The 21,851-nt window shown below is 41.0% G+C and overlaps 1 protein-coding gene across 5 annotated transcripts in view; it reads left to right on the top strand.

The window, feature by feature from the left end:
• LOC144606521 (flotillin-2) overlaps nt 1-21,851 on the top strand; it is a 93,942-nt gene that overhangs the window by 31,797 nt on the left and 40,294 nt on the right. For 2 of the 5 annotated variants that reach the window (XM_078422751.1, XM_078422755.1), the window contains one exon: nt 11,471-11,561. The exons of 1 other annotated variant lie outside the window; for it this stretch is intronic. In XM_078422751.1, the coding sequence (XP_078278877.1) occupies nt 11,471-11,561 (91 nt within the window). Of the gene's footprint in view, nt 1-10,540; nt 10,632-11,470; nt 11,562-21,851 lie in introns of all 5 variants that reach the window. 2 more of the 5 variants (XM_078422754.1, XM_078422752.1) reach the window with 2 other exon arrangements.

Consider the following 21,851-nt stretch of genomic DNA (forward strand, 5'->3'; position numbering starts at 1 on the left):
TCATAAATCTCAACAATATATGCGGTAAATGGAATCATTGTATTTTCCTGAATTCATTTCACCATCAGTTCAAAGCATTCTCTTAAACTGTCAATGCTGCCTGTAAAGTACTTTAGAGGAGTGGCACCCCTGTGTCCAACGGCAACAAGGCCCTAGATTCTGATCCTTCCCCACAGCCTTTGTAATGACTGTACCGAGCTTCAGATCCCTCGGTATGTATTCTTGCACCAGGGCATGAGCCAATCGGTAATATTTGCATGTTTGGATGGATCAAAATGCATTATGATGCTCTTCCAGCAGCAGTTGATGTTTATAGCGGTATGGTGTTGCCTTGAACAGCCCTTATGTAGATCATGGATTCCGCTGTGATAAAGCAGCACAGGATGAAACTTGGGATAGGCGGTTTCCTGAACATCTTGGCAATCGTACCGTTCAGGAGGATGAGGTCTCATCAGCACCACAGCCATTTCAAGTTGACCACTGGTGGAGTTGCGGCAAAGGTGTTCTTCCTCAAAAAATTTTGTTCAAAAGTTGTTTCCCACAACTCTGACTTTGGGACAAGAAATGCACAAAAATCCAACTGAATGGAACAGTCTGAAGAAGGGTCTCGACCCGAAACGTCACCCATTCCTTCTCTCCTGAGGTGCTGCCTGATCTGCTGAGTTACTCCAGCATTTTGTGAAATAAATACCTTCGATTTGTACCAGCATCTGCAGTTATTTTCTTACATTACGTGGCACGTAATGAGGCTAGGCCCATCCTTTGTAACACCAGGGATAGGTGAAACCTTGGAATGTAGTGACACTTTGCGTTTGTGTACTATATACAGCTTGATTCAGCCACACACCAAAGTGTCATCAGCTGGAGGACTTCATTAGGCACATTTCCATTCTCTGGGGACTAACACATCATGACACTCAGCATCCAAGTGAAATAGAAGATGGCTCGGGTGATTGACAACCTGTTCATCATTTATATTTCAAAAATAAACATTCTGTGCAGGAGCAATCTCAGGGAAGGGCCTCTCTCATTACCAGCCAAGTGTGGTTTTGGTGCCTTTTGGCAAGTTCAGGCGGTAAGACCAAAACCACACTTAGCCTCCTTTGGTTCTATGCACAACTAGATACAGCCATGCACAAAGATGGCCATCAGGATAAAGACAACTTTGGCCATGATTTTCCTTGTGTTTAATGGAGACATGCATTGTATCAAGATGGACATTCTCCATCTTGGAACCCCAGATGAAACAAGATGTCAAAGGGCCTGTTTCCATATTGCATCTCGACATTAAACTACCCTTGCACCCTACACAGCAGCGCCAAGAACACCTTGCATCCAATGATCAGAATCTTGCCTGCTTATGGATGGCGGAGTGCCACACCCAAATTCTGTTGGGCCTTGCCTCTCTGCTCCAGCCAATTTCTACATTATGCCCTTGTTCCTCTGAACCAGATCCCCAGCATCTTCAGGTAGTCAGAGTAGATTGTTATAGATGTTTGGTCAGGCCTGCTGCCAAAGAGCGTGGCCTTCCTCTTTCTGTGATTGACTCTGGCTCCACAGACCAACTCCAATTGATTGCTGATATTGACAACCTGCTCATCCTTTTCCTGCTATGTACGCTTTCACATTCTTGGATCATCTCTAAATCATCTCACTCTATCCAATGTCTATATCTTTTTCATGATGCAGTGATCTGAACTGTCCTCAGTATTCCAGTTTGTTGGAACATGCCTGTTGTTCCCTTCATTCTTTGAACATTTAATATTTCAGGCACCGTGTAGATATTGTGGCAATAGGGGAGTCCGTTTCCTGTTAAAATGTATTGTGCTCGGTTATCTAAGTTCCATGCATTTGCACAACAGTCAGAACGGTTATTGCTGTGCTACATCAGCTATTTTGTACTGCAGCCTGTTGGATGCAGACTGTAGGAGCCGTTAATTTCAGATAGTGGTAAATCCAGTCGGGAAATGAAGGGGTATTTCTTCATTTAGAATAGTTAGATTGGGTAACAAGAAAGCATGGGCAAATAATTAGTAACCTTTCAAAATACAATAAAGTGAATGGAAAGATAAAGGGAGAAGCCGAATTAAGGTTAATGGGCTATGAGGAGACTAGATAGAGTTCTAAATATCTGAATTAGTTTTATGTAATTCCCTTGTGTCAACTTGGCTAAGTGGATAGACTCTGTCTCCATATAGAGATTGTAGTTCAATTATCCCTTCCATTATCTGAGTAGTGCACAGAAAATAAACAGAATACAAGAAATATAAAAAGTCATACCCACTTGGCTCCTGTTTCATATTCAATGAGCCCATTGCTAATCTGACTTCAGCTCTGCTTTTCTGAACTAACCCCAGACCCTTTGATTCCTATAATATCCAAAAATCTTCCAACCTCTGTCTTGAATATGATCAGCAACTGATCCTCCACAGCTCTCTTGGGTAGAGAATCCCAGTCTTTGGATTAAGATTTTTTTAATCTTGTTTATTTATGGCAACCCCTTAATTTTGTGCCTGTGACCTCTGACTGTGCAGCCCGGACTGTGCTTGTATACGCTGGAATTTAGAAGGATGAGAGGGGATCTTATTGGAACATATAAGATTATTAAGGGATTGGACACGCTAGGGGCAGGAAACGTGTTCCCAATGTTGGGGCAGTCCAGAACCAGGGGTCACAGTTTAAGAATAAGGGGTAGACCATTTAGAACGGAGATGAGGAAAATCTTTTTCATTCAGAGAGTTGTAAATATGTGGAATTCTCTGCCTCAGAAGGCAGTGGAGGCCAATTCCTTGGATGCTTTCAAGAGTGAGTTAGATAGAGCTTTTAATGATAGCGGAGTCAGGGGGTATGGGGAGAGGGCAGGAAAGGGGTACTGATTGTGGATGATCAGCCATGATCACATTGAATGGCGGTGCTAGCTCGAAGGGCAAGAAAGGCTTACTCCTGCACCTATTGTCTATTGCGTCTCTACTCTTGTATTCTTCGTGGTGTACTGCTTGTCACAGCTTCCCAATCTAGAGAAGACCCATCCTATTTCTTTTTTTTTTATGCCTGTTAACCACACCAGAATGTCAACCCTCCAGTGTGACATATATCAAAAGTTTTCTGAACCATCTCCACTGGTTCCCTTTTTTCTGTTCCTCTGGTCATTGCCTCAGAAAAAAATCCGTAACAGATTTGGCAAAAGTGATTTCTCTTGCACAAGGTTATGTTAACTATATCTAGTCATATTATAATTTCTAAGTGCCATGATACTGATTCATTAATAATGAATTCCAGCTGTTGCCCCACTACTAATGGCAGGCTCACCAGTCTGTTCTCCATTTTGTCTCTCCATCTCTCTAAAATGGTGGATTCACTTATTATCATTTGATTTGTTTGGAAGGTGACAATCATTGGAAGTACTGTCTTTTCACTTCTGGTGAAGATCACAAATGCTTGACTCCTTGCATGCAAATCTGAGCTCGGTGTAAGCTACCCTAAAGTAATTTTTTAATCAAATCTCAAATGCAACAACTGGAAGTAATTTGGAGTATCTGCTGCTGTGCATTCTCACTTCCTTCCACCATGGAGCCAGGATCCCAGGTTCCACAGAGTTGTCTCCTCGGAGAAAGTTGAAGGCCAACACAAGGCTACGGCCCTTGTGGGTGGGTGGGTGCAGCCCCTGGAACTGGGGAGGGTGATAGGTATCCTAGTACTCTTTGCTTCAACACCATTTACTGACAAATGTGTGTTTTTGTTTTAAAGCAATCTATTTTTCCCTGATAATCCTTTTAATTTTTTTAAAATCTGAAATGGCCTCCTTGTAGCCAGTCAAAGAAATAGAAATTTAAAGCAGTCTCCAGGGATTTTTGTGAAATACAGTTCTGGAAGTACATTTCATTTATCATATGCTGTTAGTACCGAATACTAAATTCAACAGGACTCTATTGGTTCTGGTTTTGATTGAGCTGGACTTGTTTTTATGGAGAGGCAGCACACTTCTCCTGGTGCAAGGGTTATTTATGGCACAATTTAAAATGCCATCCTGTAATACCTTCATTACTTCCCCCTCTGCCAGAAATTCAATGCTGCATGTACTGGTCACTCTCAAGCAAAGCCGAAAAATATTATGGATGTTGGAAATATTCTGCGGATGGGACAGTTTCTCTGGTGTGAAGAACACATTTAATTTTTTTAATGAAATGCCTTCCACAAGAATAAAAATAGAGGGGACAGACAGCACATCAGCACAGCTTGTAGAGCTGCTGCCTCATAACTCCAAAGACCCTTTCAATACTGACCGGATCCTGTTCGCGTGAAATTTTCCCTGTGACCAGATCGGGTTCATAAGAAAAGAGGAGCAGTCGGCAGCAGGGCCTTCACGCCTGCCCCACTATATAATACGATTGTGCCTGATCCATGATGGCCTCACTCCTGGTGTATCATTTCTCCATGCTCCTCTATACCTCCTCGTTATATAGGTTCAAAAATCCGATTTCCACCATTGCCAAGTAGACTGCAGGTAGAAATTGTATTCTCCCATTTCCCATGTCAGACGTGGTGCCCCGAGCAGAACTGTACACTTTTGTCTCCAAACTACTGACCTAATTGCTTCAGTTCTCAGAAACGATATCTTATTGCAACTTGAGTTGTTTACAAGACAGTAGCTTGGCTCGTGCCCATGGTTGGAATATGACAGCCATTGCAATGTTCAGGCAGGCAGTGAAGGATGGATGATACAGCCTGCTCTCCTTCAATCCTTCAGACCAGATTGAGGAGCAGAGACTGCCTGGCTGCATTTGGAGTAGAGATGCTCACTACAGACATGGCAAAATACAAATCTTTCTTTATAAATCTTCTGTCTTTCCCGAGGATCTTCCTGGGCTGGGTCCAGTGTGTGTAATAACCTGCTGCCAATGAGCAAAGGATGGTGCCAGAACAAGCCTTGGTTCCAAGTCGGGGAGAGGTCATGCAGCATTCTTCAGAAATATTTATTCTGAGTTTGGAATGACTGGTGAGGCTGCTCCAGCAAGAGTGGGATTGGAGTCACATCTGACGTGAGAGGACGCTGGCGTTGATTATTCGCCGCTTTTCCGTCAGGATAGTTTGTCTGTTTGTCTGTTTGTTTCTATGTTAATTGTATTTGTAAAGCGCTTTGTGCATGTGTTAAGGCGCTATATAAAATAAATATATTATTATTATTATTATTATTACATCTGTCAAAATATTGTCATGGGAATGCTTTGCCAATGTCCTAACATAAAACATTTATTTTACTGTAGTCCTGTGTGAACAGATTCTCCCTTATTTTGAGTGTATTATCTTTTGCTGTGCACAGTCACAGCTTTTGGCCTCCACACCTCAAATCCTTTCTGTGCTTTCCATCATCGATTTAATCTCGATTTACTTGTAAGGAATACAAGTAATGGACATTTTTTTTAAAGTTACACATTTCTAATTCTGTCTGAGGTAGGAACATTAAAACTCTATGATAACAACCAGTTCTACGCTTTGACACAGCTCTTAAGATTTTGTATCAGAGTAATTATTATTGAGAAGATGATCCCACAGTTACATCCTCAAATATTTGGCATTTCTGAACCTTAATAATAAAAAAAAGACTGCTGGAACACAGACCATATTACAGAATCGTATATCAGGCAGTCAGCTTGTGAATTATTCTCAAATAACTGGACCATCAATCTTTAATGCAATGAGGAATCTATTTCCCAAATGCTTTTGTCAAAAACTAAACTTCGGGATATCAGTAATGTTTTTGGCGTTTGGAAACTTCACTTTTTCTGAAGAAAAATTTGCTCGCAGGATGTGGACATTGCTGGCAATGACAGAAATGTATTTTCTTGAAAATAAGTATGTCTCCTGAACTATCGAGTCTCGTATCACTACGTCCCTGTCTGACTTCACCCTTCCTGCTCTGCCTCAGAGCCAGTCTTGGTGACACACAGTTGGCGGCTGCTTTTGCTTGTGTTAGCCAGCCACTATATGCCAATATCTGTTTTTAAGGGTGCTTTAGTGAAACGAGATTGAATGATCTCGGTCTACTTCTTCGTTCCAAATTTCAGGCAGACTTGTCCTGAGCTTGCATCGCATGGAAATCCCAGCGTGACACTGCAGTTGGTGCTCGACTGAAGTTCAAGACTCTGTAGTAGCTTGAAGGATATATCACTCTACATCTATCCACTCGTGCTCTGCAAAAATACCTAATCTCATTGAGATCATCCTTTACCTTGATGGTACAATGCTTGGATACATCACCCTCCTAGAAAATACTAAATCATATCTGTGCCAAACAGTGAGTTACTTCGGGAGTGCCATAATGACCCTTGAAGCGAGTGCAGTTCTTTGCATTCAAGTGTGTTGAATTATCATTGAGACGTTTCATTGGAAATTATATGTAGCCTTCATTGTGAGCATCTACTATTTGTGTTGCATATAATCATTTAACTTCATTAAAGGAGTAGTTGGAAAATTTGGTCATTGCATTTTCAGAATAGAATGCATTTGTTTTGAAAACTGTGTCATAATGATTGACAATGGTTTAAAATTGAACAGTTCAGCAACTTTCCTGATGCACATTTGGTGGGAAGGAAATTAAACAGATTTTTTTTTAAAGCTTACTGTAGCAGTCCACCTAAAGGTTCCAGGCTGGATAGCATAGGAATTGCTGTCTGTCAGTTCCCCAGTCTGGTGAATCATCTGCACTACATGCCGAAGATAGACACAAAATGCTGGAGTAACTTGGCACAGGCAGCATCTCTGGAGAGAAGGAATGGGTGAAGTTTCAGGTCAAGACCCTTCTTCAGACTGATCAGTCTGAAGAAGGGTCTCGACCCAAAACGGCATCCATTCCTTCTCTCCAGAGATGCTGCCTGTCCCGCTGAGTTACTCCAGCATTTTGTGTCTATCTTCAATTTAAACCAGTGTCTGCAGTTCTTTCCTACACATCCTGCTCTACACGCCCTTGGGTTAATGAGTTAAAAGTTGCACAGGCTTCCTAATCACAAGGCAGTGCACCTTGGTGTAGAATGTCTGATTTGACTGAAGAATGGATTTGTTCCTGATGTCAGCATTGAAAATGCAGACTTGCAAATGAACTAAGGCTAATGATTGTGGTGTTTGAATGTGCCTACTGCAAAACCAAAACTTTTTGAAGAGAACTTCATACACTTTAAAAAACAATCTGATTCCGATCATTAATTATTGAAAGTCATTTAATTAAATGATATAGCAGCGAATGGAGCAAGCTTGCAATAACCTACACAGTAGATCATTGCAATATCATGAGGGAAATGTTTTTGTTATGTGACTAATATTTATGCTGGACGTTAAGGGAACCCAGATTTGAACCTGTGTTATTGTTCATTATTAATTTTCATATTTGCAGTCAACTGGCTAATATCACTGTTTTGTTCTTGTATGTGATGTTATAAAACTCTAGAACGTAATAGTGTAATACAGGATGGGTCAAGCCATACAGCCCACCGCATCCATACCAACCATAATAATGTGTGAATTACTTGAACTGATAACGTGTTGCAATCCAGTGAAAACGGCATCTCATTCCTGAAGGCTCCAGTCGATACACGAACACTCCAATGATACAATCAGCTGTGAAAGCTTGGAAGCATCGATTTTTGTGGATGATCAGTTTCCAAGTGATTGTAGTCTTCTTCTAACAATTAATTAAGAGTAGCATCTCTTTTTTGTAGAATGCAATTATTACTCTGCCAAACCCAAATCTAATAATTTATTGGCATATGCTAAGTGGTGTGAAAATCAAAGATAGTGTGGACAAGACTAACTGGATTAGCCTCTGTCTGGAATTATCCTTGGCCCCCCCTATTGGAAGTGTCATTACCCACACCATTGAAGTCCAGGCACTCTGTTTAATACCCAAATTTCCTTCACCACATGCAGAAACTCATTCAGTGCACCCAGAATGAACAAAGCCAGGGAGCAAGTTGAACAACTCTGCATTCGCTGGAATTACATTTGGCACTTGGAGTTTCCATCAGCTTGATCCGTACACTTTAAAAGGATCCTGAAATCGTGCCGGCTGTTGCCAGCTCCTCGTTATCTTATGTGAAATATTTCTATAGTATGAGTGGGAATTTGCAGACGTTAATTTTTCTGACATTACTACTGGGGCTTTTTTCAGTCCTTATTTTCCCTTCGTGATGGTCACATGTAACCAAATTGCTCTGTGTTACTGACTGTGGCAATTGATATGGTGAAGAAAAACTACTGGGGCAAATTACAGGCATGGGGTCTTCATGACTTTGCGACATCAGCTGGGTTACTCACGGCCACAAGTTGAGAAATACTTCACAATTTCATAGTGTGCAAATGCAGATTTACCATATTCCACAGACCCCATGTGATCAGAGGCTCAATTCAAATTGAGAGAACATACCAAAAATTGGATTATTCTCTCTTTCAAAAGCACACTGAGGTGCAACAACACTTGATTCCTCAAACAGTCTAAATGTGAACATCAACATGGGAATTTATCCCCTGATATAATTTTGTTTTATGGTCCATTTTTTCTAGTCCAGTATTACATCCAAATATTTCTTCAAATTTTCCGTTCAGTGGTTTTGGATTAATTGAATTTTGTCCTGAATTATGACCACACTGAAATATTTTATGCAGAAACCCCCTGACTCACTTTCAGTATGCTGGTCAAAAACTAATTTTCCTTTGAGAAAATAAAAGCTTCATTTTATTTGATCTCCACTTACATTCGCCTCCTAGCTAGTGAACTATTTGCAGATTTTTTAAAAAAACTATAAAATGAATTTACAGTGAGACCATCTCAGGCAGAAGAGGATACGGCATTTTATTGATTTACCGGAATCAAAAGTTTCTGATGTGACCTCGCAATTATTTTCTGTTTCCTGTACAATTGTTTATGCATGAATAGCTTTCAATATAAGCCTGTCCTAGTGATGTTCCTTCAGTTCCCTGACCACAAAATTTGTGGAAGTGTTGATGGAATGTGCTTCTAAATCTGAAAATAAAGATTGAGAAAAGAAATGTATGAAGGGAGCTGAGAAAATACTTCACAATTTCATAGTGTGCAAATGCAGATTTACCATATTCCACAGATCCCTTGTGATCAGAGGCTCAATTCAAATTGAGAGAACATACCAAAAATGGGAAACAGTGAGCCTTCTGTGTCTGTAGAGTGGTTTTTAACTAAATGTCAATACTTGTTCTAATGTCTCAATGTTCCATAAATGACCACCTCAATTCCCCCAAGTTCAAAATATCCTCATGTTCTATGCAATTGAGTTACAGGGTGCAATTCTTGTCGGTAGTCAGTCCAATTTCGGCCGAACTAACTTGCATTCTTTTGTCACCATTTCACGGCAGTGAGGAATGACATTAAACGCTGGCATTTGCCAATATTGCCCACATTCTGGTTGTTAAGAGTGTAGTATTTAGGGACTAACATCCGGAGTTCTGGATCATTCATCCAGAGACATGAGTGAATCTCACTGGGGAACATAGGGAAAATGGAACTCAAAGTGTTTTTTAAAACTAGAATTAAAAGAAAAGCAATTAATTTTTGTAATGGCAGCCATAAAACTACTATTCAAAAGTTTACCTGGTTTGAAAAAAAGCAGCTACTCTCCAGTCTGGCCAGAGTTATTGATTATGGATGACTCCTATCAGCTGCCTCAATTTGGGAGTCATTAATGGTGGTTAATAAATGGCCATAATGTTGCCATTAACGTCCATATCCCATGAATAAAAAAATGTTGTTCTTGCACAATAAAAAGCCAAGGGAAGAGCTGCTTGGGAAAACTTGGCAGAATAGGTGGTTAGTGAACAAAATTCACAGATGTTTTCCAGGTTTCTTTTCCAGGCCATTCATTGCTGTTTACAGGACACCCAGAAACCAAGGTCGGCATTATCCAGTGTCGCTGTCATCAAGACGGGACAGCGGTTCTGAGTACAAGGTTTTTTTTGTCTTCAGTCAGGGTGTTTCCAGGATACCAGACTCGCCTCCAAGTCTTGGATAGAATGTGGTGTTTTTCCAGGATAAAAGTACAGCATTTGAACTGCACTTTATTTCAAAGCGAATAACCTTTCGAGAATTGAAGCACTTTGCAGTCGTGAAATGTTTATGTCGAGTGGTTTAACACTGATTATTGGAAAACTTAAGCTTTTGGAATTGGCTGTGCAAGAGTGTATAAATCACGCATGCCGAATCCCGTGTGTTTAATTTATTGTATTATTGGAATATTGACTTGTGCATGGAACTTCAGAAGATTTAATAGCAGGTATAGGCAGTTGAAAGTAAATCATGCTTTCTGTAAGCACAAAATGAAATGTATGGCTGCTAAAGTACTATTACAGTTCTTAAAGGATTGATTTACCTTGAACACCCATTGAAAAAAAAAGATTTTCTTACTGTCACTGGGAGTTGGATTTCTCATGCTTTGTTCTGATGATTGCTCTGACTGAATGTGTGCTGTCCCACCCCCTTCCTCCCCCCATACCTCCCCTGCCAACTCCTCCTGCTGCATAGACTACCTCTGGAGATCATGACTGTCGTCTGTCAGTGTGAGGATATAGAAACCATTGAGGGGGTCCCTGTATATGTTACAGGGGTTGCACAGGTAACTTGTTCTTAACCGTGTTGTATTTTCTTGCCTTGTTTTCTTGCCCCTCCCTCTCCCCATCCAACCTCCTTCCTTTCCTCTTCCCCCAAGCAGCAACTGAATGTTGAGCTCTACTGCAGCACCTTCACCGCTTTATCCAAGTGGCATGGCCTGTAGGACTGTAGGTATCGCACCAAGGAAGCGGATTGAACCCAACGAAGAGGCAATGGGCGAGAAAGAGCTGGGATGGATAGGTGGATTAAAACATTGACTAAAAATATTTAAAAGTGGGTGTGCGCTGAGTGCATTGCCACTCCCACATCTGAAATCCAAGAATGCCCCTCATGAACAAACTATTGATTACAGGTTACAATTCTCTAATGGACAGCTCAGAATTCAGAAGGTCTGCCACACATGAAATGCACTCACCGTGACAACAAACACAAATCCTTTCTGGAGAAAAGTTGCATCCCCCTGTGCTGAATTGTGGGGATTGTCTGGGTATTAAGAATTATTGTTTACCTTGAATAATAAGCTACGCTGTTCAATATAATGACTCGTTCTTTGTGAAAAGTCATGTGCAATAGTCCACTGAATAACATGGTTGCTTTTGCAACTTTATCAGGAGTTATAATTACTCGAAGTTACCCACGCTCTGAATATCTCATATGGTCAGTCTCTTGGGAATAATCTAATGGTTTTACTTAATTGGTTATTTTATTTAGCTCGAGTTTATTTTGAGTTCCATACAGCACATCTGGTTGGGTTTAAAGATAAAAGGATTGGAAGACAAAGGAAGTGAGGCTTGAGGCCTGTCGTGTGACCTGGAATTTGCGAGTGTTTTACGTTTTTCACAGGATTTCCCTTGAGATTATGACGCTTCAGCCCAAGTGTGAGGATGTAGAGACCGCAGAGGGGGTAGCACTAACTGTCACAGGGGTCGCTCAGGTAAATAACCCCACAATCCCCCCAAAAAATATGATTTCTAAAAAGAAACTCTTTGCAGCCTAAGTCTGTCAATAGGCATAATTAAAGCTTACTAATGCTTTTGCTTAATTTAACAAAACAGTAGGAGGTCACACAATCTGTAATTTGTATATGAATAACGTTCAAGGGTGGAAAATGTGTTTTAGAAGGGCCTGACTGTGAGAGCATTCAGGCTCATGGCCATTTAATCAAGGCCTATTGTGTAAAGTATTGGAATGTCATTTATCTTGGCTGAGCTGAGTGGCTTCCATGAAAAGTATTGTTGAATCCCAAAAACTCAACATCAAAATTATATGCTTGTGGATGTACACACAATCTGGTGTCTGATACAAAATCTTTCACATGGTTTTCCACCTTTGAATGTTGGTGGTGAGCTGATTGTTCACTTTGGAACCATGAGAACATTTTCTCTAACGTTCGGTTAACTTTGCAGGTTCTGATTATTTTTGTTGTTGTTGACATGTGTTTCTATTCTGCCTCACCTGGTTAAATGGAACTGCATGACCTTAAGATGAATGGCATTCTCCCTGGTTTGAGCCCGTACATTGTGGGAAGTCGCAAGCATCCTGGGTTGTCTTGGTGTCTCATAATGGGGCATCAGCTTTATGGTACAACATGTGCTTGCATGCACCATAGCTATCTGTGGTTTCACTGGCCACACATTTTTGTCAATAAATGTGCAATATTGTTGGAGTATGTAACTAATACGCACCATTGATTTAAAAAAAAAAGTGTAGACAGGTCTGTTGGATTTACAAATGCAGTCATTGAGTACAAAGGTCTAGTTATGGTAAATTATAAATCACTGGTTATGCTGCAGCTAGTGTATTGTGTTCAACAGAGCAGAATTGTGAGCAGCTTCTGACTCTAATGTAAGAATGTATTTACTATTCTTTAACCAGTAATTGTGCCCAGGAATTGCATTTTATGACTGTCAACTACAAAATTTCACACCTGAATTTTGCATTTTAAATGGATCTCCCTAAATAATAGCACTTAAATCTGGATAATTGACAGCTAAGCATTTAAAATGAGGCTTTCCATTAAACATGAGGTTGTGGAGACTGCAGAGGATGTAGCATTAACTGTCATAGGAGTTGCTTGGGTAAATAACAAGCATATTCCCAGCAAAATATGATTATTCTTTTTAGTTCAAGGGATTAAATTAGTTTTTCAGTGTGATTGTAATCTATTGGTTGTGCCTTGGAACCCTTTCTACAATTAAATTTAATTTCCTGCAACAGAGCCAACAGATCAGGAACTGTTTGAGACAGATTGAAAAACAGAGATAGAGCATTAACCTTCTACACAAGGTAAGCTACAGAGAGAGAAATTAATTACCTGAAGAAATGCGTTGGGAAAATAAATCTTGAGTGAACACAGTGACCATATGAAAGATGGAGTAGTTTATTGGGGGGGGAGGGGGAAATATTTTCAAAAGGAAATCAAGACTGCATAATGGTTATGAATGTTAATATAGAGAAGGTAAGGTGGTCATTTCAATATGACAGGATTGTATTTCGTTTGATGTCTAATGTACATGGAAGGACAATTTCCAATCTATGCAACAAAGAAATCTCCCAAGTAGAGTTTTTATTTATTTATTTTTCATGATAAGAAAAAGAAACTGCAGCAGGAGAGGCTCAGTTCCCCCCCCCCCCCCCCCCCCCCGATTGTTAAGATAGTGGTTAATCCAGGCATGGCCTCAACACCCCTTTCCCATACCAACAACTCTTGCAGTTCGAATGTCTGCCAATTTCTGTTTTGAATACAGAGGATTGATTTTAGTTTATCACTGTCACATGTACCACGATACAATGGGAAAATGTTGCATGCTATCATGTCACATCATACCATACATGAGTACAAAGGGTAGTGCAAACAGAGAAATGAAACTGCAGAATATAGTGATATGTATCAGGGAAAGTGCAAGTTAAAACAATACAAGGGCGGCCACCTGGTAGATTAGAAAATTGGAAATACATCCTTAGCATATGAGACATCTGTTCAAATGTCTGATAACAGCAGGGAAGAAGCTGTTCTTAAAATTGGTGGTGCGTACTTTTAAGCTTTATCTTCTGCCTGATGGGAGAGGGGAGCAGAGAGATAACTTTAGGTCTGAGTGGACCTTTGTTATGCTAGCTGCCTTCCTGATGCAGCGTGGTGTAGATGGAGTTGATAGGTGGGGGGTGGGGTGGAAGAAGCTGGTTTGCTTGATGAGCTAGCTGGACTGTGTTCACAACTCTCTTCAATTTCTCATGGTCTTGGGCAAAGAGTAATTGCCATACCAGGCAACTGGGAAAATGCTGGAATCTATTCGAGTGCTGTGCTATGTTCTATGTTTGCTCTAAGCTGGATTGGCATATGATTTTACAATATCCTATTTACTCCTCTGAATAGATTCCAGCATTTTTGCAGTGATTAGGCATTTCCTCCCTTGTTAGGCAAACTGCTCTGTAGTTTCCAGCTTGTCTCCCTTCTTTCTTGAATAGTAGTTTATTTTCAAGTTTCTGATCGTCTGGACTTTTGTAGAATTGAGGGGATTTCAACAGGTTACAATCACGACCTCCATTCCTCTGGGGTTATTCCCTTTAGGACTCGACAATGCTGGCCAGCGGATCCAATTAAATTGGCTGTCTTTTGGCCTCTTAATTGCCTGGCATCTTTTCTAACGATGGAGATTGTTTGGGTTCTTCCATCCCTGCTGTCTCTTGATTATCTATTATCATTGGGATGTATTTAGTTTCTTCAACCATGAAAATGAATCCAAAATAATTATTAAGAATCTCTGATGACTCGCGATTCCCGATGCTGCAATTTTGAGCAAAGCACAAGGCGCTGGAGGAACTCAGCAGATCAGGCAGCATTCAGACTCTCAACCCGAAACATTACCTGCCCGCTCCCTCCACAGATACTACCTGACCTGCTAAGTACCTCCAACACTTTGAATTTAGAATCTCTTTTACTTTTTCTCATTATTAATCCACAGTCTTGCCCTCCAAGGGACCACTGTTTACTTTAGCTGCTCTCCTTTAGTATTTCTGCCGAATATCTTATTTTATGCTATTTGCCGGTTTAATATCTTAATTTCCTCTCTTTATCATTTTCAGGCATCCTTTGCCAGTTTATAAATATTTCACAATCTTTGGCCTACTTCTATTCTTCACAGCTATGTCTAAGTCGTCTATCAATTTACTCTCATCCTTCTTTAAATAGCCACACGGTACATTTTTTCTCTTAAGGGAGTTCTTTTTGCTGGTATCTTTGTTTGCTGAAATTCATAAAGTGTCGCCTTAAGCGTCTGTCAATGCTCATGTGATACCTTCCATTTTAACTATTTCCCCAGTCCATCCCAGTCACCTCTCATTACTCTGAAATGGCCTTTATTTAGGTTTAGGATACTAGTTTCAGACTCTTTCAAATCCTAAAATTGAATTTAAAACACCTCCAAGGTAAGATCACTCTTTCCAATGAAACTGTTTACTATGAGAGCATTAATTATTCCTGTCTTATTACACAACACCAGAACCAAAATAACTTGCTCCCTGGTTAGATAATTTCTCAATGCAGTGTTTTCACCCCACAAATGCTCACACCACCCATCCCAAGCCAGTACCAAGCAACACTTGTTTAAATCCAGAGTTCAGTGCTTTTAGGCACGAGGCAATGCTTACCAGGATCCTACACATTAAGCCGTTATTCATGTGGGGTAGGGAAACGACTCCTCTGGGATAACAAAAAAAACCCGCCGGCAATGACACTAAGGCTGCAATTGGACACAAGGCCAATCTTTCCATTGATGCAGCAACTTCTACTTGCATCTCAGTTTCAGCTGTTTATAAACCTGCCCACGTTTCAGACCCTTTGCTACTCCCAGTCCACATTCCTGACACCCCCTCCCCCAACATTCCTGACACCCCCTCCCCCAACATTCCTGACTCTGACCTAGGCCTTTGTGAGGATACGGATCTGTGGATGATAACCCAGCAGATATGAAGACATAGTCTACATACATGATTATTTCTGGAGTCTTGCGTATCTAAAATAGTGCAGCCTATTAGCATAATTCAATCTTAAAAAGATTAATGTGGGATCCTTGAACTCAATAATAGAGATGTACTAGACCAAGTGGACCCGTTGGGCCCAAACCTCTCCTGCATTGGTGCAGCAGCCTCCCCCCTCATTTTGGCTGCAGTTCAGGAACAAACAAACAAACAAGAGTTTTAGTATATAGATGTTTACAATAGAATGGCAGTTCTGCTAAAGAATTGTAAAACACTAGTTTGACAACATGCAGAGTAATATTTCATAAGATCATAAGAACATAAGTGATAGGAGCAGAATTAGGCCATTCAGTCCATCGTCTACTCCACCATTCAATCATAGCTGATCCATCTCTCTCCTAACCTCATTTGTGGCTCATTTGTTACTATCTCACTTTCTGAATCCCAAATTATGTTTGGGGAAGCTGCGGATGCTAAATTTGGGTCCCATTTGAGAGAGTCGTCCATAGTCTAGATGGGATTGCAGAACACAGGGTGGCAGTCTCTTGAGTCGAGGATTACTTCCTTCCTCTGCAGTTTTCTCGGTTGTGAGGTGCTGAAATGTCCTTTGCTGGATCTGCAGATTGTCCCTCAATTACGCTGTAAGGGGCCTTGGAAGGATGGTTTGAATGTTGTGCCTACTGTGGTTTGTAGTTCATTATGTGCTCCCATTGTAGAGACCTACTGCTCGTAGGCTTCCCTGATGCTAAAGAGCCACTTTAGATGGTCGAAGTTTATGGATTCCCATGAGTTGGTGGGGATGCTACATTATTTCAATGAAATCTTGGGTTTCCTCTGTGTCCTGAAAACCTTTTGGAATGGTGAATCTCAGAATAGAGTGCTTGATTTTAAGAGTCTGGTGTGAGATGTGGGCAGTGATGATGTTGGGCAGGCTACATCATCAAGATTCAAGATTCAAGATATCTTTATTTGTCATCCAAAAAACAAGTTTTTTGGACGAAATTTCGTCACCCACAGTCCAACAATAAGAGCAATAAAATAAGCAAATTACACAACCCCAACCAACACAAAACCCCCCAAAAAGAAACATCCATCACAGTGAGTCTCCTCCAGTCCCCTCCTCACTGTGATGGAAGGCCAGAATGTCTTTTCTCTTCCCCTGCCGTCTTCTCCTGCGGTCAGGCTGTTGTCGTTGCCATGTTCCAGGCTGCGCCGGACGGTGAAATGTCCGCAACGGGCCGACCCAAGCCCCGCTGCAAGTCGGGGCGGTCGGGGCTCCCGACATTGAAGCCAGATACCATTCTTCTGAATCAGGCACAATATCAGATAAATAACAGGAGTGCTGGCTTTCCAAACTGCCCACCTGCACCACCAAAGACATATGGAGGTCCCCCATTTCCCTCGTAACCCGATATTGGCTCTGCATGTTGTTTAACTAATGGAAATGGCAATTTATCCAAGGCCGAATAGGGTTGAGAGGGAAAGATAGATTAGCCACGATGGAATGGTGGAGTAGACTCGATGGGCCGAATTGCCTAATTTTGCTCCTATGATTTAGAGACAGTGGATGGTTCAAGATAGAAGCAGGGAACTAGAGTAAGATGTGGCCAAGGAATGGAGAATATCAACAGGGTTGATTGTTGCCCAGAAGTGCAGGGGTGAATAACTTATTTTGTTTTGTGATGCGAACGTGAAGTAATGTTGGAAAATGGGAAGTTCTCAGCATTGTTAGTACTTTAGAAGCTTGCCTTGTCTACTGCCAGCTTTATTTTTGTGTTTGTGGCAATAAAAAGGCCTCCAGGATGAACTGAAATGTTTTTGAAAAATTTACAGTCACAGGAATTCCCTTTGCTGGGTTCATTGTTCTGCTAACCAACTGTGTGTGTGCGCAGATTATGGAACAGGAACAAATTACATGTCCCTTTTTTTGGTAAAATGTAATTACCATTATATCCATTAATATATAAATCTGAGAAAGGATGGCTATTTTGTGTTTAAACAGATGAGATCTGTAAATTGGTGGCAAAAGGGTCAGGGATTTGCCTCTGAATATTAATTATGATGAAGCTTTCATCTTGAGTGAGACTTAAATCACACCAGATTTTTCGAAGGCAAAACTGGAGCGTGTACATGAGAGCAGGTTTTGAAGGCCATGTCGGGCCATGTTCCTGCTCTTAGTTTCAGCCTCTATGACCTAGAAATTCGGAGATTCTCCTTTGGTTTAAATGCCCTCAGAATTTGCCTGTATTGAACCAGTTGTGCTGAAACATGCTGATCAATGGCCACCAGGATCACTGTCCTGTCTAGTGAAGGTTTTTAATTCAATTTTAAATTAAATCATCATTCAATTGAAACTGTTTATATTTTTCAACCTTTCTTTCAAACAACATCTTAATTTTAAATTAAAAGCACTTGACCATTAGCCTTCCAGGTCTGTGAGTTAGAGAGTGGGGAGAGAAGTCAGCAAGAAATGTGTACGACTCCAGAGCATGAGAGTGGGATGGCTGGCAAGAGTTTGTGTGAATGTCCAGATGAGGGCACCATTGGAGGCGATTGTGATGCACACCAGAGTTGAATAGCCCTGCAGACATCTGTTCACTAGGCTCACACATATTTAGGTATTCAGGCCAAACGCCAATGACCGTTGTAGGAGATGAGGGAAAGGAGAAGCTATGCTTTCACAACATTGCTGTTGACGGTTCAAGATCACTGATTAGTGCTTGAGTGCTAATGATAGATTCTCCTAAATTCTTTTGTTTGTGATGCAGTATTAAATATTAATTAAAGTTCTAGTTCTTCTCGTGTCGACTTTAATTAGGGTAGGCAGCAAAGCTTCCATAATGTATTCATGCTCAGAGAGGAATACATTTTTGTTCTGAAAAAGAATTGTTCCATTCCGAATGACTCCCTTTGACATCTGGGCCCTCGGACTGGCTTGGGTTACCTTGTTAATAAGCCCTTTGTGTGTAGGACTTAGGAAATTTTATCGAAGGTTCCCATGGATTTTCATTGGACTCTCGGGTCTCCAGTCTTTTGTTGCCCTTCTATCCAGGGAAAATCACAGCTCTATTTCACTTCCAATAATTCCACCTCCCCCTGCCTCTTTTTAAAGTTGGTTGCCATCTGATGGGCACCAAAGTAAAATATCACTTTAGGTGGGTTTAGGAGATACAGATAACCAGAGGAGGCCTGTCTGACTTTCTGTGCCTGGTGTGAAAATGTCTATTTTCATGGTGTACAGTTAATAATTTAAAGTAAGAAAAATTGTCTTCTGTTAGGGAAACTTTTTCTAATATACAAAGTGTCTATATATGTATACGCCAAAGCTGCAGTATATAACCAACCTATTAAAGGAAATGTTCGCTTATCACTTTATTGAAAAGGCTATAAATAAAATTAAAACTCGTAGCTAGGCTGAGTAATTAATCCCACTGAGTCCAAGCCACAGACGATGGCTTCCCTCCCATGCCCCTCAATGAGCTGCTCCCTGTGGGTTTTCTGGTGTACTGAAACCCTGGGGAAATGGAGGTACATGGTACTACTGTGAGACCTAGTTAGTTGTAGAGATAATTGGTCACTGATTCATGCACCAGCACCTGAGCTTGTTTTCTTCACTTTTATTGTTATTAGTTCCTGGATATTATGAAAGACACTTCTGATATAATGCTCATAAATTTCAGTCGGTAGGAATGCAGCTGCTACTTGGTGTCTCCTTGCTACCAGTGCAGCTAGATAACTATCTGTGAGAGTCCATCATGATTTTGTGTTAGTGTTGACTGCCACCGATCGAATCTCTTATGGTGACAGCGATAACTTTCAGAAATGAAAAGGATTTGCAGCAGGAATCTATTGGCCCTTTTGAGATTGTGCGTGCCACAAGAAATGGAAGTAGGATTAGGCCATTCAATTCCTCATGCCTACTGCACCTTCAATTAAGATCATGACTGATTGACTGTTTACTTCAGGGCCATATCCCTGCACCTGCCTAATTTCCCATTTTTCCCATTAATGTCCAAAAATCAATTGATTTCTGCATAGCTCTTTAATAGAGAATTCATAAGACGCACATCCTTAAAATGAATAAAACTAATTTCAGCACCCAGTGGCCCTTTTATTTTTGAAACTATAATCCCAGATCCCAGACAGCACTGCACAGGGACATTGTCTCCTCAGCTACCCTGCAAGAATGCTGCATGTTTCAATGAGTGCTTTTTCTTTTTTTCTTCTTGTTCAGAGAGTATGAACCCAATCTATTTAATTCCTTCTCACTGAACAATCTCCTGATCCCAGGAATCAATCTGGTGAACCTTCATTGCACTCCCTCTACTGCAAGAGTATCCTACTTTGGGTAGGGAGACCAACATTCATGTTTCATCAGTGCCCCATATAATGGCATGATCAAATGATCGTGTGGCCCCAGTGTTTATTCATTATCCTATGAATATTTCCATTTTTACATTTCAATTCTTCCTTGTTCCATTTTAAGATTAAATCTACATAGAAACTTTCTAAGTGGGAGTTATTAAGTACATGAATATTTGAACTCTCAGCCTGCCATTCTCTATTAACAGCACTGCTGATTACGTCCCACTCTGTACTTGAGGGGCATCCAGTCCTGATCCTACAACATGCCCTCAGCTCTGTTCCAGGACCATATTCAGCACTTCATGCTGTATTAATAATTTAGGCAGTATCATCTATAACACAGTGAGTAAATCAGATAGTTATTCCAGGCTCCCACCCAGTTTTTGAAATGAACATTTTAAAAAAAAATCAGCCAAATGGTGCAGTACTTCTACTCTTGAGGTCTCTTCATCAGATAAATCTGATTAGGATCTTCAATAAGAGATAGGATTGGCAGAACCAGGACTTCTAATAAAGTTGCCTAACTGAAGTGCTATCCCTCAAATGTACTGGACCTGTCTCTCCAACGGAAGCTTACAGATCCTGCTAATAAAGCAGGAGCTAGACCATGCAGCTACAGAAGCATAGAGCTGACAATAGACAATAGACAATAGGTCATGGAGTAGGCCATTCGGCCCTTCGAGCCAGCACCGCCATTCAATGTGATCATGGCTGATCATTCTCAATCAGTACCCCGTTCCTGCCTTCTGCCCATACCCCCTGACTCCGCTATCCTTAAGAGCTCTATCTAGCTCTCTCTTGAATGCATTCAGAGAATTGGCCTCCACTGCCTTCTGTGGCAGTGAATTCCACAGATTCACAACTCTGCCTGAAAAAGTTTTTCCTCATCTCCGTTCTAAATGGCCTACCCCTTATTCTTAAACTGTGGCCCCTTGTTCTGGACTCCCCCAACATTGGGAACATGTTTCCTGCCTCTAATGTGTCCAACCCCTTAATAATCTTATACGTTTCGATAAGATCCCTTCTCATCCTTCTAAATTCCACTGTATACAAGCTGAGAATGAAACTCCTATGGTTATATTAGTTGCACTAGTGTTTTGGCCAATGGATTTCCATCCAGCATTGATGAAAGTCCCATCGAAACACTTGCTGCGTAAATGTTGATGTAAAGTGCAATCAACTTGCCTAAATCCACCAACAGTTTTATTTAGAATGAAGCTCTCGGAATTATTGAACTTTTTTGGGTACTATACGAAGCTGTGATATGATAGTCTTTAGTTGTGCATACCCGCAAAAGTAAGAGTGTAAATTTATCATACTAATGCTCCAGGCTGTGTTTATGTGCCTTCTAGCAGCCGACCATGGGGTAATGTTGTAGAGAATGCAACTTGTTCTGTTCCCCTGCTTTCTGGTCAACAAATGTTAAAGGAGCAGATAGCGTTATTTTAATGAAGAGGAAAACATTATTCCACGTTCAAGGTGGCAGAGGCAGTCCCAGTAGCTTCCCTGCAGCCTGCAAATAGCTAAGACACAGTGAATATCTAGTCCTAATTTTACTCTCACTGTGCCGACAGAGTGGTTGCTCTGTTCTGTTCTCCACTGTTCCCTACACCTGTTAAATCATTCCACTGGAAAGGAAAAGGACCCTCGCTCTTAATATCTAGCTGGTAGACAATGCTGCACAGTGTGAATTTCAGGTGCTGATCATGTTTGGTTGTGAAAGCAGGCAGTGCTTACTGTCAGCATAGTTATGGCAGTGGAAGAACTACCAGATTCCCCCTCCTTCCTGACGATGTCTCCGTGCAGGATTGACTGCCTTTAGCAGAGGTTGGGAGAAGGGGCAAAATTGGCATTAAATCTTTTCATAACAAATTATTTGCTT

The sequence above is a fragment of the Rhinoraja longicauda genome, chromosome 26 (genome assembly GCF_053455715.1).
Source record: "Rhinoraja longicauda isolate Sanriku21f chromosome 26, sRhiLon1.1, whole genome shotgun sequence".
Taxonomy (NCBI): Eukaryota; Metazoa; Chordata; class Chondrichthyes; order Rajiformes; family Arhynchobatidae; genus Rhinoraja; species Rhinoraja longicauda.